Source organism: Adiantum capillus-veneris, chromosome 12, assembly GCF_014529385.1.
Source record: "Adiantum capillus-veneris isolate H3 chromosome 12, ASM1452938v2, whole genome shotgun sequence".
Lineage (NCBI taxonomy): Eukaryota > Viridiplantae > Streptophyta > Polypodiopsida > Polypodiales > Pteridaceae > Adiantum > Adiantum capillus-veneris.
This window is the reverse complement of record NC_140942.1, coordinates 100,539,442-100,553,320: the sequence shown is the minus strand read 5'-3', so window position 1 is coordinate 100,553,320 and position 13,879 is coordinate 100,539,442. Positions and strand designations below refer to the sequence as shown.

General features: G+C 40.2%; 1 protein-coding gene across 1 annotated transcript; it reads right to left on the bottom strand.

The window, feature by feature from the left end:
- Positions 1–10,057: 10,057 nt before the first annotated feature.
- LOC147446221 (uncharacterized) lies at positions 10,058–11,480 on the bottom strand. The gene is made up of 3 exons (XM_086526194.1): positions 10,520–11,480; positions 10,325–10,426; positions 10,058–10,220 (listed from the first exon to the last, which is right to left on the bottom strand). The coding sequence occupies exons 1-3, from the start codon at positions 10,937–10,939 to the stop codon at positions 10,176–10,178; spliced, it is 567 nt and encodes a 188-aa protein (XP_086382320.1). The 5' UTR covers positions 10,940–11,480; the 3' UTR covers positions 10,058–10,175.
- Between the last annotated feature and the right edge of the window lie 2,399 nt (positions 11,481–13,879).

Sequence of the window (13,879 nt, the reverse complement as noted above, 5' to 3'; positions counted from 1 at the left end):
TCATATCGTAATATTAGATTAAAAAATACATCTACCAATATACTCATTGCCATAAAGACAGTCAAATTGAAAACCTAACCTTTTTTTATGTTGCACTCTCTCTTAGTCAATATCATAAACTTCAACCAGATCTAAGTCCATAGTAAGTATTACTTGTCAAAGGTATGCTCGAAGTATTTAAGTTCTTAACCAATTCTCTACTATAGATTGGGTGCTTAGGTATCAAGTTTACCACTTTTCCAATATAAGACCCATTTGGATATGGAAAGAGAAAATCATAACCACTTATGCAAGTGATCAAATAAATTTTAAATCTTGATTCCTATAACACAGGGTTTTGACTAATGTCTACTCAATCTTAGCACATATAGAATTAAGGTCCTCCAATTGTCCAACCTAAGCATGGGACATTATTATAAGGTCCACGGCCCTATTCTCAATTATAGAATGGGGATTTAGTCTCAAGATTCACAAATAATCTAAGCTAGGATTCATTAAACAATGATGACAAAAAAATCACCCATTATCTGTGCTAGAGCCCATATGGGTAAATCAGCTATGGATTTCAAGGTCCACCACTTTTTTGCAAACTTATGATTGCTTGTTGCATATGGAATTTAGTTTGAAGAACCAATGCTTGTCCATGGTTGTAGCATGGAGAGAATCAAGGTGCACCAATTAGTCAAGTTTGCCTTACTTTTATCATGAAGAGAATCAATGAGCATCACTTGTCCAAGCTAGGCATAACCTATTGATACAATGCCACCATATGTGAGACCCAAGTGGTGGATCTCCTCTTGGTTTCCATTCATTGATAGAATACGTGGTAGAATTTGCTTCCATCTATGTGTCAATGGAGCCCAACTTAGATAAATGATGGACATTGAAATTGAACCCCCCATGCTACAACATATCATAAGTTGAGCAAATGATAGGAAAAAACACTATCCATTCTATAAAATAGCATAGGTGTGGGACCTTATATCAAGTGGTTTTCCTTATAGCTTGGACAAGTGGTGGACCTTTCTTCTTTCTATGCTTCAATAGGTCTTAACATGCACAAGTGGTGGCTCTTGCTTCTCTCCACTCTCCATTAGAGCCTAGCTTGACAAGTGCTAGACTTTGAAACCAACCTCTTCATGATACAAGATAGAGTGGATTACTAGAAAAGTAATGGACCTTTTGTAGAGTGGTTTTTTAAAAACTAGTTGAGATAGATGGTGGATTTTTGCTTCTCTCTAGGTTTCAATGAAGCTTTGCTTGGATAGGTGGTGGGCATTTCTCCTCTCTATGATTCAATGGAAACAATATACAATAACTCGTAGACCTTTCTCCTCTCTATGATCACTGGAGACAAGATTCAATAATTGGGGGACCTTGGATATTAGTTGCTTAGTCATTCTATTAGAGATGATAGATTGGAAAAGTGGTGTATCTTGTAGTCATTCATAGTAAAAACCTTGGAGAAGTGGTGAAATTTACTCTCTATATGTTTTAACAAAGCATAGCTTGGACAAATGGTGGACCTTACTTCTCTTCAAGCTTGAAGAAGTTGTGGACTTTACTCTCTATGTGTTTTAAGGAAGCATAGCTTGGACAAGTGGTGGACCTTGCTTCTCTTCAAGCATCAATAGACTAGGGTTTGGGTAGGTGGTGAGCGTGAAAACCAAATTTCCATATTACAACAAAATAAATGTTGGACATGTGGTGGAGCTTAAGAACACAACTACCATGCTAATATAAATAATAGATTGAACCTATGATGGTAACATTACATCCATGGTATTTGTTTATTTGTGTTTCAATGAAGCTTCTTGGAAAAATGGTGAGCCTTCTCCATGCCCAACTTAGACAAGTGAGATACCTTGTTTATTCTTATGTTTCAATGCAGCTAACCTTGGATGAGTGATGGACCTTGATTCTCTTAATGCATTTATAGATCTAAGATTGGGAAAGTGGTGGATATCAAAAAAGTTTTCAATGCATAGCTAATGGTTAATGGGCATCACCTCTCTTGATTCTTGAAACTTTAAGGATTTCAAGTCAAAAAAGTGATAGCTCTTCCACGGGGGATTCACTAGTAGTAATAGGGGGACGCCACCGGCATGCAACAAAATTTCCTTTTTAACCCCTACATACGGGATCCTCCTATGTAAAATCTATTCATTTGGCCTTAGAAAACCCCCCTATTGGATGAGTGATGGACCTTGATTCTCTTAATGCATTTATAGATCTAAGATTGGAAAAGTGGTGGATATCAAAAAAGTTTTCAATGCATAGCTAATGGTTAATGGGCATCACCTCTCTTGGATCTTGAAACTTTAAGGATTTCAAGTCAAAAAAGTGATAGCTCTTCCACGAGGAATTCACTAGTAGTAATAGGGGGACGCCACCTGCATGCAACAAAATTTCCTTTTTAACCCTACATATGGGACCCTCCTATCCATTTGGCCTTAGAAAACCCCCCTATTTTACACTTACGTGATACCATACGGTAACCTTCAGTGAATCCCCCGTGAGCTCTTCTAAGCCCCATGCTACAACATAGTATAGCTGAACAAGTGGTGGACCTTGAATTTCTTTCTCATGCCTTGGATTATTTAGTGATATACCTTGTTTTTCTTCATGATTAAATTTGTTTAAGTATAGCTTTCTTCTCTTCATACTTCACTAGGACTTCAATGGATTTAAGATTGACTGGTGGACCTTTAATGGATTAGTGGTGTCTGGAGACTTTAATATGGTTGAGATTCTTGATGATGGGAATATTTCAAATGGCCAAGTTGTGTCAAACTTAGAAAGCAACCGATGGAACAATCTCCTCAATGTGCACAATCTTATCGATGTCTCTAAGAATGTAGTTTCACATGGAGCAACAAGCAGTAGGGAGAGTGTTAGAGAGCTTTAAGATTGGATACGACATTTATTGATGTCTCTAAGAATGCTAGTTTCACATGGAGCAACAAGCAGCAGGGAGACTGTTAGAGAGCTTCAAGATTGGATATGGCATATATTTCAATCAAAGCTCTCCACGATCATATGCAAGTGGAATCTAAGGTAGAGTATTCCCTCCTTGTCTCAAATCATAAACCCATTTTGCTGCTACTTAGGTTTAGAAATAATTACAAGGCTGGTTGGCTTCATTTGTATTAGACCCTATTTGAACTAAAGGTCATAAAAAATGAAGTGCATACTATTTTTAAAGACACTTTTGATCAGTATGCCTCTCTTGCTAAAGCTTGGGAAACTGTAATAAATCAGATACAAAAATCCTTGACCCATCTAGGGAATTAAGAGCTAAGACAAGGATAATGATAAGTGGGGAAGTCCTCCAGCTAGAGGCATCCCTCTCCAATTTTGATCCTCCTCCCACAAAGCTCCTTCAGCTAAGAGAATCACTCAAGCAAGAAGAGGTTCTTCAAGCTAGTAGTGCCCTTGCTTTCACTAGGGAATTTTGGGCCTGTAAAATTGATCGTCGACCTGATAAGAAGATGTTTGACCTTCTAAAGAAGAAAAAGGCAAAGTATTTCATGCCCTTCTTGAAATACAAGCATATTACTATTGTCAACTCCCTTAAGGAAAACGTTAAAGTATCTCATGAGTTCTTTTCCACCAATATTTTCTTAGGTTCCCCTAAAAGATACAAGGTAAAGCTTAGGTCAGAAGGAAAAGTGATGCTCCAAACATAGCACATATTTTCTTGACCTACCTTTGTCTGAAGGGGAAGTTAGAGAAACTATTGGACATCTTAAGGCTTGCAATCCCCTGGCATTGATGATATTCCTAATGAGTTCTATATTCAATACAAAGAATTTATCACCCTTACCTTCTACTAATGTGTCAAGAAGCTACTAGGAAAGGAGCTCTCCCCGCTTGTGTCAATATGGGAGTTATAAAACTCATACATAAACGAGGCACAAAGGAGGACCTTAAAAAATGGAGACCCATTACATGTCTGACTTCGATCTACAAAATTTTTTCTCTTTTCCTAGCTAGGAGACTTAGCCCTATCATCAATCAAATCATCCTATAGGAGCAAAAAGGTCTTATTAAAGGTAGATTTATCCTTGATGCTATTACTGCTTTGTGGGAGGGGAAATAGCATGCTTTGGAAAATGAGCCAAATGTTTATTTCTTCAAGGTTTCAAGATTTTGATAGGGCATATGACAGGATGGAGTGGGAGTTTCTTCTACAATCTCTCCATGAAATTGGCTTAGGCAAAAGGTTCATCAAGGTTGTTCATGTTATACAATAGTGGTAAGTTGATAGAGGCCATTTTACTTATGAGATCTATCAAGCAAGATTCCCTCTTTCACCTCTATTGTTTGACATCTCTCTAAATGCTCTAGGCTAGTTGGTGAGGATAAAAATTCAAGAAGGTGAGTTAAAGGTATCAAGATCTCAGGCGGCCCTCAGGACATATGTTTAAAGATGTTTGTTGATGATACAAATGCACTCATGAATGCATACACTAAGTCAACAGATGTCTTTCTTGATTGTCTTAAGTTATTCTGATTAGTTTTTGTTGGTGCATGTTGCAAAGTTTTGGATGATGGGATAGTGTTCATGCTGCTAGAAGTTCTTTTGCGCTTTGAGGTAACTATGGCACACAGTGGACATGGGTGTTGGGATAAATTTAAAAGGAAAGTATTCATCATGTGACAATCATACAAGATTCTGTCAAGAATTTTGTTTCGAACCATTACTTACTCCCTTCAATGGTATATTTTCTCTCCTGCTAGAAACCCGCTAGAAACTAGCAAAGTACCAACTCAACCAGATTGTGTCTTTATCTCAAAAGGTTTCTTTGGGGAGGAGATGAAAACATCAGAATTGTACCTAAGGTGGCTTGGGATACAATATGCCACCTTCATAAAACTAAAGGAGGCATGGGAATCTTGAACATAGAACATCTGGCCATCAAGCTCTTAGCCAACTCGATTGCCAGGGCCATTAATAATTTTGACTATTGGGCTTGCTTGCTAAAAAGGCACATCCACAATTTTTTTTGCAGGACTACAAAAGCTGGAAAGATTTCAATTTCTGGGATTCGATCCACTCTCATCATCAAATCCAAGCACTTGGGAGTCAGGTCACAGTCCAAATGTGGAGGTTTTGGTTTACTATGAAAAATACATTGAGGACCAAGAAAACTCGATGTGCAATATGTTGGCTTCATGATGCATCTCTTCTCTTTGCACCTATGATGTTTGAGGCTCCTGTGCTACTTTCTTTGCCAATTGGGCTTGCAATTGTTCTACTAGAAGCTTTATTTCTTTTGATTGTAGTTTCTCTTCTCTGGCCATAGACTGTGATACTAAGTCCTCTCTCTGTCTCGCCTCCATTTTGTGCTTTCATTTTACCTCTGCATTCTTTTTTTCAAGTGCAACATAGGCTACATCAAGATCTTATAGCTTTGCAATGATAGGGTTTGTTTTAATCCTCTCAACCATTTTCTTTTGAGCCTTCATGCAGTCTTCATTCTTTTCAATCTAGGGGTCTGCTACTATCAGCTACCATTTCTACATGTTGAATTACTTCTAATTAGAGCTTCTCGCTTATAAATTTCAGTTCCTTTCTTTGCTATGAGTATTTGTCTTGGGTGTCATCCAATTACTCGGACAATACCTTTTGAGAGATTTCTTGTTGTTGTCTGAGATATCTCTACTGACCTTCAGAATCTTGTCGTAGTATCTGTGCTTCAAGCATAACATCCTCCAAAACCTTTGCTTTGATCTCCACTTCTGTTTCCCAAAAGTGTTTTGGTGCACTGGTACGGTTTCCACTAAATCTCTTTCCATCATTTGGATGAGTAGCTTACATAGGGATCAAAATGTAGCTTGTATTTGGTGAGCTTTAGAAGCATGGACTGTATAGACTAGACTGTATACCCTATAAAGACTTCCATGCCTTTGATTGATGTAATTTATTGCCTCTTCTAATATAATGCATCACCGCTTCTTTGGGAGGAAATTTTTTTTAGTAGTGGATCCAATATATTAAATCCTGGAAGAATGAGAGGTGAGAAAAAGACAGCATCGATGCATTCAAGGAAAACTGCAAGATATCATACAACTGAATTTGGAAATTCCGATGATATTGCAAAATGTACGAGCTTTGGGAATGTAAAAAACAAACGCGTTGGGGCCAATACTATAATTAGAGCCAACGTCAAGGCTGGACTTGATATATAAAGGGGCCACTACTACTAGGTAGAGATAGCCAGCCTGCGCCGCCTGCGCAAACTCTAGAGATGGCGAGCCGTAGTTCTAACATCAGCCGGCTGGGTTTTGGTAATTGCAGTTTCGTGTACAGCAGCTGCCTTCTGGTACTCCTGCTCTTATTGAGTACCACCTTTCCCGGCCAGTACTCCGTAGTACATGCCCAATGCCCCAGCTACTGCCTCATCAACTCTGACTGTAGTTACTGTTGCTCCGATTATGTGTGCTATGAGTACCTTTGTGCCTGCGGATCGGCTGCCGGCTCCGTCATCACCCCTGCATCGGCCGGCAACCGAACAACCCAAGATGATCAGTTGCAGCAGGCGCCCAAGAATAATACAGATCTACCTTAATTTTGTCGCCCCGCAATCAAACTAGCAAGAAGACATAACTTCTAGATGTGTTCGTGGGCCTGTTTCTTATTACATGGTTACATAAAACTCCCATATAGTTAGAAAATTGTGGCTACAACCATATCTAGTAAGTATTATGTAATTGTTTCTACTCTTACTAGATATATGTATTCCATCTAGTAAGTTGTCTAATAATTATATTTTTATGAAAAACTTGTGCACATCTCCTTGTGTTGCCCTTTAACGTTGCTCATATTACAAGCATGAATTCACACCGACCCAGCTCAAGTTTAAGTCCACGTCATCGCGAGACTTACCTTTTGCAAAATTTGGCTTTGGCTTGTTGGCGTTTAATGAATTTTAGGTTTCACCACAAATATTGAGTGCTAAGTAGCTTTAAGTGTGATTTTTTCACTCCTCGAATCAACAATTTAAGTACATGAATCGTTTGTAGCATCTAAGTATCAACAAAACTTATCTAGTTTCCTCAATTTGTCTTTCTTATTTCAAAGGCCCCACATGCACATTTTTGTAAGGTTCTAAATGGGCTGCATCGAGAACCTTGATGACCTTTTGGTACTACTTAATTTGGGCCATAGTTGCTCCTATTCACATTCCTTTCTTTCAAGAATATTGTCAACCCACATGCTTCATAAGGCTAACCAAATTGTGCTATGGGAATGCATCGAAGTTGCACGCACATGTATTTTAGAGAAATTCATAAATTTGTAGGGTAATAGTCTTTGAAAGTGGTTTCCTTACACGTATATAAGCTCAATAACCATGTGGATACTTTGTTGCATGGAGGGGTCATTGGATGAACTCCATCCTCAATGAGGTTCTTCGTTGAGCACTCAAGCTCCACAAGGCCCATCGCCATTCAAATTCCAACCTTGCAAATGATGGAAATAAGCTCAAAGCAAAAGATTGTGTTTTACAAAGACTATAAAGAGCTACATACATAACTACGTGTGCATGCACACACACACACACACACACCTATGTGTGTGTGTGTGTGTGTGTGTGTGTGTGTGTATATATATATATATATATATATATATATATATATATATATATATATATATATATATATATATATATATATATATATATATAATGGAAATGGTAAACTTTAAGAATAGTGGAATTAAGAGAACTATAGTGAGCATTTTTATGAGACCACTTTGAGAACATAGAGGATGAACTTAATTAGCGGTAGTAACATAACCATTATACTTAATTAACTTGGCATGAACAATACTTTTACAAGAGAGAGAATTACAATTGAGGACCAGGTTTACTTGGAGACGGTCCCCACTCCAATTGGCTTTTGTATTATAGATTCTCCCATAAAGAGAGACTTGGTACAATACAATCTTTGTGTTCCTTGTGACCTAGGTGATGCAATGAAGATGGAAAGATTCATGCATCACAAGCATAACATAAACTTTGTAAAAGCATTAACCATCCCCGGCCTCAGTCCCAAGGCCTCAAACACCTTCGAAGGCGGAGAGAGCTAGCGGGGAATGAGGGTAGGAAAGAGGTAGAGGAAGTAACATACGAGAAAGAAATAGTTCCTCACTTATCATCACTCTTCTTGCTTAGCATAGTAATGAAGATGGAGAAGATGTCAAGCTTAAGCATTGAAGCATGGCTCTTGGTTGGATTTGCATAGCCAAGAGTGTAGGTGTAAGCTCTCAACTTCTCAACAAGCTTGGAGAAGGAGATAGAGTTCTTGCACTTGGAACTTCACACAATGAGAGTGTGTGTGAGTGTGTGGGAGAGAGTATACCTTGCAAGAAAGCCCCATTCTTGCTTGGGTCGACCCCCTCTTCTAGCTCATGCAACGAAGCTCATTGGCTTTCTCAAGCCTAGCCAATCACAACCGTGGGTCCATTCAAGCAGTAGGGGTAGTCTTTGGACAAGTGTCCTCGTTTTCCCTTTGAGAGATAAATGCTTAAACAATTAACTTAATTAGCTAAAATCCTATTGGACCCCTTTAGAGAATAACCAATAGGCTTTAAGCACACCATGAGGGCAACCTAGCTAGGGGCTTGACATGTGTCCTTTTTGCCTCTTTGAGCAAAGGGTGCCCATTGGATGAGGGAGTGGACACTCAAGCCCATCCCCTACTCTCATGGCTCACCCCCTCCTTTGTAAGCCTTGCTTTGACTTTTAAGTACCTCAAGCACCTTAGCCCCCAAGTACCTTAATTATTTCAAGCACCTTAGTCAACAAGCACCTCAAGCACCTTAGTCAGCAAGCACGACAAGCACCCCAAGCACCTTAGTCAGCAAGCACGACAAGCACCTCAAGCTTGGGCCAGGTTCCCACTTCAAGCACAACCCTAGCTTGCCTAAGGTCAAAGGACTTTAATTAGCACTAACCTTTGGAGGTCTTTAATGAAGCTAACCCTAAGGTCTTTAAGCTCCATTATCTAGCCTTGCTCTTTGACATACCATCTCTCATTTGGACCCCTTTAACCTTGGCCCCGTGTTGAGATAGATCCATAAGCGCATGTCTATGTTCTAACCCTTGTTCCCGTTTATTCTCCCACATTAAAGAATCAGTTTAATATGAGAAAATTCATTTGGGTTGGTTAGAGATTAGATTGTATGACATTACCTCTCTCTTGAAATCATAGTCTCCTCGACTATGATTTCACTATGAGGTAGAAGAGATAAAGCCTTACTCATTAGTTGATGTTTCTTAACGGGTACAGGATCCCTTTTTACCCTACGACGTCATTCCAAGATGGATGACTAATCCATTTGGGGCTTGGAAGACTTAGCTGCCGCAAGCACGTTTGCTCTTGAGTCCATTTCATTTTACCAAAGTAGAGTGTCAAATGAGACACGTTGTCATCACAAACATGATTCTAAGCATGCATACTACTTAAATTTTTGCACAATAAAAAGAGAATTAGTCTTATAAGACAAAAACATTGATCATTTAAAAAAAAAGACATGTATATTTAATTACACTACAAGAGGTTGTGTGCTCTTGTGACGCTGTTAGCGACGGAAATACACTGGGTTTTTATAACCCCCGGCGTCGCTAAAACCGTCGCTAATAGCGTCGCTATATGCATCGCTATAAGCGTCGCTATATAGCGACGCTCATAGCGATAGCGACGGTTATAGCGACGTTTACACAGAAGTCTATAGCGACGCTCATAGCGATGCTACAGAGCCATAAATAGCGACGGTTATAGCGACGCCCGAGAGAAATTTTTTTTGGTGACAGGGCATTGAATGCCCTGCCACCCATCAACCATATTGTACTTGATTCACTTTTTAAAAAAAGTGCAAGGGTAGATAATAGACCCAAAATAGTCACCCACAAGACGCATTGTTTGCAAAATTGACAAGCGTAAAATTGACAATTGTACACATTATAGGCAAAATGAATTGATTGGCAAATGTAATAATGACAATTGTACAACATCATAGGCATAAAAAATTGATTGGCAAAATGAACTGCGGTGACAAATGTAATAATATACATGGTTCAAAAAGACGTATAAAATCCGTCTCATGATACATAAGCTATGAGAAACCCTAAACTAATGCTATCTAGCTACGGCTAAACTGACGTCGTCTAGTCAGACCTCTCATCGCGTCCAAGCGGCGTATCTGTCGGATTCTGCAAAAAAAGACAATAAGACAGCTTTCAGTAAGTATAAACATATATTAACGACATTTATAAAACAATACAAAAAATAGAAAAGAGTAAACCCTAATACTAACCATGCCGCCGCGAGAACTGAGAATGTCCATCAGGGCGTTTAAGCCCTTTCTGCCTGCGTACTCGCGCTCGTACGGTGTGGGATCACGTCCTGTCATCGACCACTGTCAAAACATACAAAGATTTCATTATGTTAGAATTAAAAAACTCATAAACCCTAAACTATCGAACATAAAGAGCAATGCGAAAACACTTACAAAATCGGCCTCAAATGATGCCCATCCACCGCTCCCCAAGTGGTGCGAGCTCCCTGTCTCTACTCGTGCTCTGGCTGCCTCCTTTTGTTGCTTCCACTTGTCGGAATTCTCGCGCGCTGCTTTCTTCGCACTCTTCCAATCTTCTTTGGCCAGCCAATCTGGCCTGTTCCACCCATGCTTGATTGCTTTTTGCACTTCGGAACACTTGTGTTTGCAGTATTCGCGCATTCGAATCTTCATCAGGTCTTCATTGAAGCGCTGATCCCGTGTTGGAACGGGAAACTCATCATGAAGTATGCTGATGACTCTGGCTTTTAAATCACTTGGTACTTCACTCCATTTGTTTAGTATGTAGTGTCTAAACAGCTGAGAGCAAAGACCACGCATGCGCGAGATCACCTTCTTGCCGTCATCATCCATGATGATGCCGTCGCTGAAGTCGACGGAGTAAGGCAAGCCCTCTGGCCAGTGACGCGTGAACCTGGGTGTCCCGACAGGGGTCTCTAGCGGCGTGTCGATGGGGGTACGGACGTCAGGTGTCTCCACCGACGTCTGGGCCCCGAAACGAGGAGTGTCGAGTGGGGTGGCTCCTGGCGGAGTAGGTAGAGGTGTGTAGCTGCTAGGAACAGTCAGCCGCGCGAAACCTGGCGTAGATGGCGATGTTGTGGCTGGTGTGGGGGCGGACAAAGAAGGGGAGGGTAAAGAGCCTCGTCGAACACGAGGCGGTGTGGAGGCATCGGCGGCGGAATCCCCACAACAACCGCCACCGCCACCACTAGAGCGTCGGTGTCTAGACGAGTGTGAAGATCGTCTCGTTGACACCGAAGCTTCGGAGCGCGTCGAATGCTCCGAAAGAGAGGGAGATGCGGATGGAGTAGGAACGCGCGATGATGCGCCAGAGCGATGACGCTCCACGTACCACTGTCACTGCTGCGGTGACAAAGAAGAAAGAAACTCCTCATCATCCATACCTGCATTAAACACACGAATATTTAAACTTAATATTGAATGAATAGACGTAAATAAACGTAAATCTAACTAAAAATAAACCTAAATCTAATTTAATTTAACTTAAATAAACTTAAATCTAATTTAACGTAAGTCTACATCTAACCTAATCTTTAACGTCTTTTAGGATAGTTTCTTACGACGTTATAACTCTCTTCTTCTTGTGTGTGTGCGTGTGTGTGGATGTGTGTGCCAATAAAAAGAGATAAATGGTATAACCTTTCTATCACCCATGCCAAGTATGATAGATTGGTTATGCCATTTCCCTCTTGAATAATAGGTCTTGAGTTCAACTCCTCGTCGGCTAGATCTTTAGGTCTTTTAATTTTAATTAGTTTCCTACGACGTTAAATTAGTTTCTCTCTCTTTCTCTCTCAATGTGTGTGTGTTTTTTTGTTTATGCATGTTTTCTCTCTCTTTTCCTCTCTCAATGTGTGAGTTTTTTGTTTATGCATGTTCTCTCTCTCTTTTCCTCTCTCAATGTGTGCATTTTTTGTTTATGCATGCTCTCTCTCTCTTTTCCTCTCTCAATGTGTGTGTGCATTCTTTGTTTATGTATGTGTGTGTGCGTTTTTGTTTATGTTTGTACTCTCTCTCTCTCTCTCTCTCTCTCTCTCTCTCTCTCTCTCTCTCTCAAAAACACTATGTGTGTGTGTGTGTGAGAGAGAGAGAGAGAGAGAGAGGGAGAGAGAAAGAGGGCAAGGGAACATGAGAGTGAGGAGAGGGAAGGAGCATACCTGGCTCTCCTTCCTCTCCTCGTGTGTGTGTGTGTGTGTGTGTGTGGAGAAGAAAGAGAGAGAGAGAGAGAGGGAGAGCGTTACCTGCTCCTTGCTTGAGGGCGCCGAAAAACTCAGATATGAGATCTGAGTTTTTGGGCGCTCTCTGTTATTTTTTTTTAGCCCAGCCGGCGTCGCTATGAGCGTCGCAAATTTACTTGTAAATTTGTGACGCTCATAGCGACGCCGAGAATTTTTTTTTTTGAGCGTCGCTGTGTGAGCGTCGCTAATATGAATAGCCTCTTGTAGTGTTACTCCAATATAGCATTGTAAGCATTGACAAGGTTCATACTATCCTTAAGTTGTATTCCTTGCATCCATCTAGCATCTTCAAAAGGATCATTTTTGAACTTAATAAGATACCGTCGGATAATCTTACCATGTCGTAGTACCTTGTCTTCATATTGAAGGATAACTTTGGGTTGTAGCACCTCTTCTTGGTCTTTGATTTCTGGTGGGTCTTCAGTAATTGGCTCTCTTAGTGGCTCTCCTTTGTAGGGCTTAAGTAGGCTCACATGAAAACCATTGTGTATGAGCCAGTGGTTGGGTAACTTGATTTGATAAGCCACGTCATTGATTGGCTTCAAGATTTGAAAAGGACCATAGTATCTTTTTTCTAATTTAGCATGATACTTTTGGTGGCCCGTAGGATTTTTGCCCGTTGTTTGCCTCAATTGAGCCTTGGGAAACTTGAGTAAAACCCAATCATTTTCTTTGAATGTTAAGGCCCTTCTGTGCATATGAGCAATAGCCTTTTTCCTTTATTGAGAGGTAGCTAGGTACAGCCTCCTTAATCTTTTGGAAATATTTTTGTAGGTAACGGCTATACTCATCAGCAGCGAAGATCTTCCCATGTACTAGTTTAAGCACCAAGGGACTTTTAGCTCTTCCCTCTATGATCTCAAAAGGTGCCTTTCCCGTAGTAGTATGGAGAGTATTATTGTATGCATACTCTACAAGGGGTAAGTACTTCTCCCATTGTGAGCGTTGATCTACTTCTGTAACATAAGTGTTTAGTAGATCGAGAATTGTAAGATTGGCTATCTCACTTTGGCCATCCGTTTGTGGGTGATAGGCCAAAGAGAAATTCAATCTTGTACCTAGATTTTCAAATAAAATTTTCCATAAATTACTGGTCATACTAGGATCTCTATCTGACACGACAGATGTTGGCAATCCATGGTGTTTGAAAATCTGAGATATGAAGAGGGTTGCCATTTGGTGTGCCTTGATAGTCTTTTTGACAAGAATAAAGTGTGCTTGCTTGCTAAACCTATCAACTATTGTCCATATTCATGTATTCCCATGGATAGACTTGGGTAATCCAAAGATAAAATCCATGGATATACTCTCCCATGGTGAATTAGGGATTGGCAATGGTTGGAGTAACCCAGGTTGCTTCCCTCTATCATACTTGATCTTTTGGCATATCACAATTTTTAAAACATACTCTTGTATGTTTACTTTCATGGTAGGCCAATAGAAGTACGTCTCTACTCCTGGAAGAGTAGGTTGAATGCCTCTATGCCCCACATAGGGCGGAGCATGATATTCATACATGACTTGCTCACAAAGG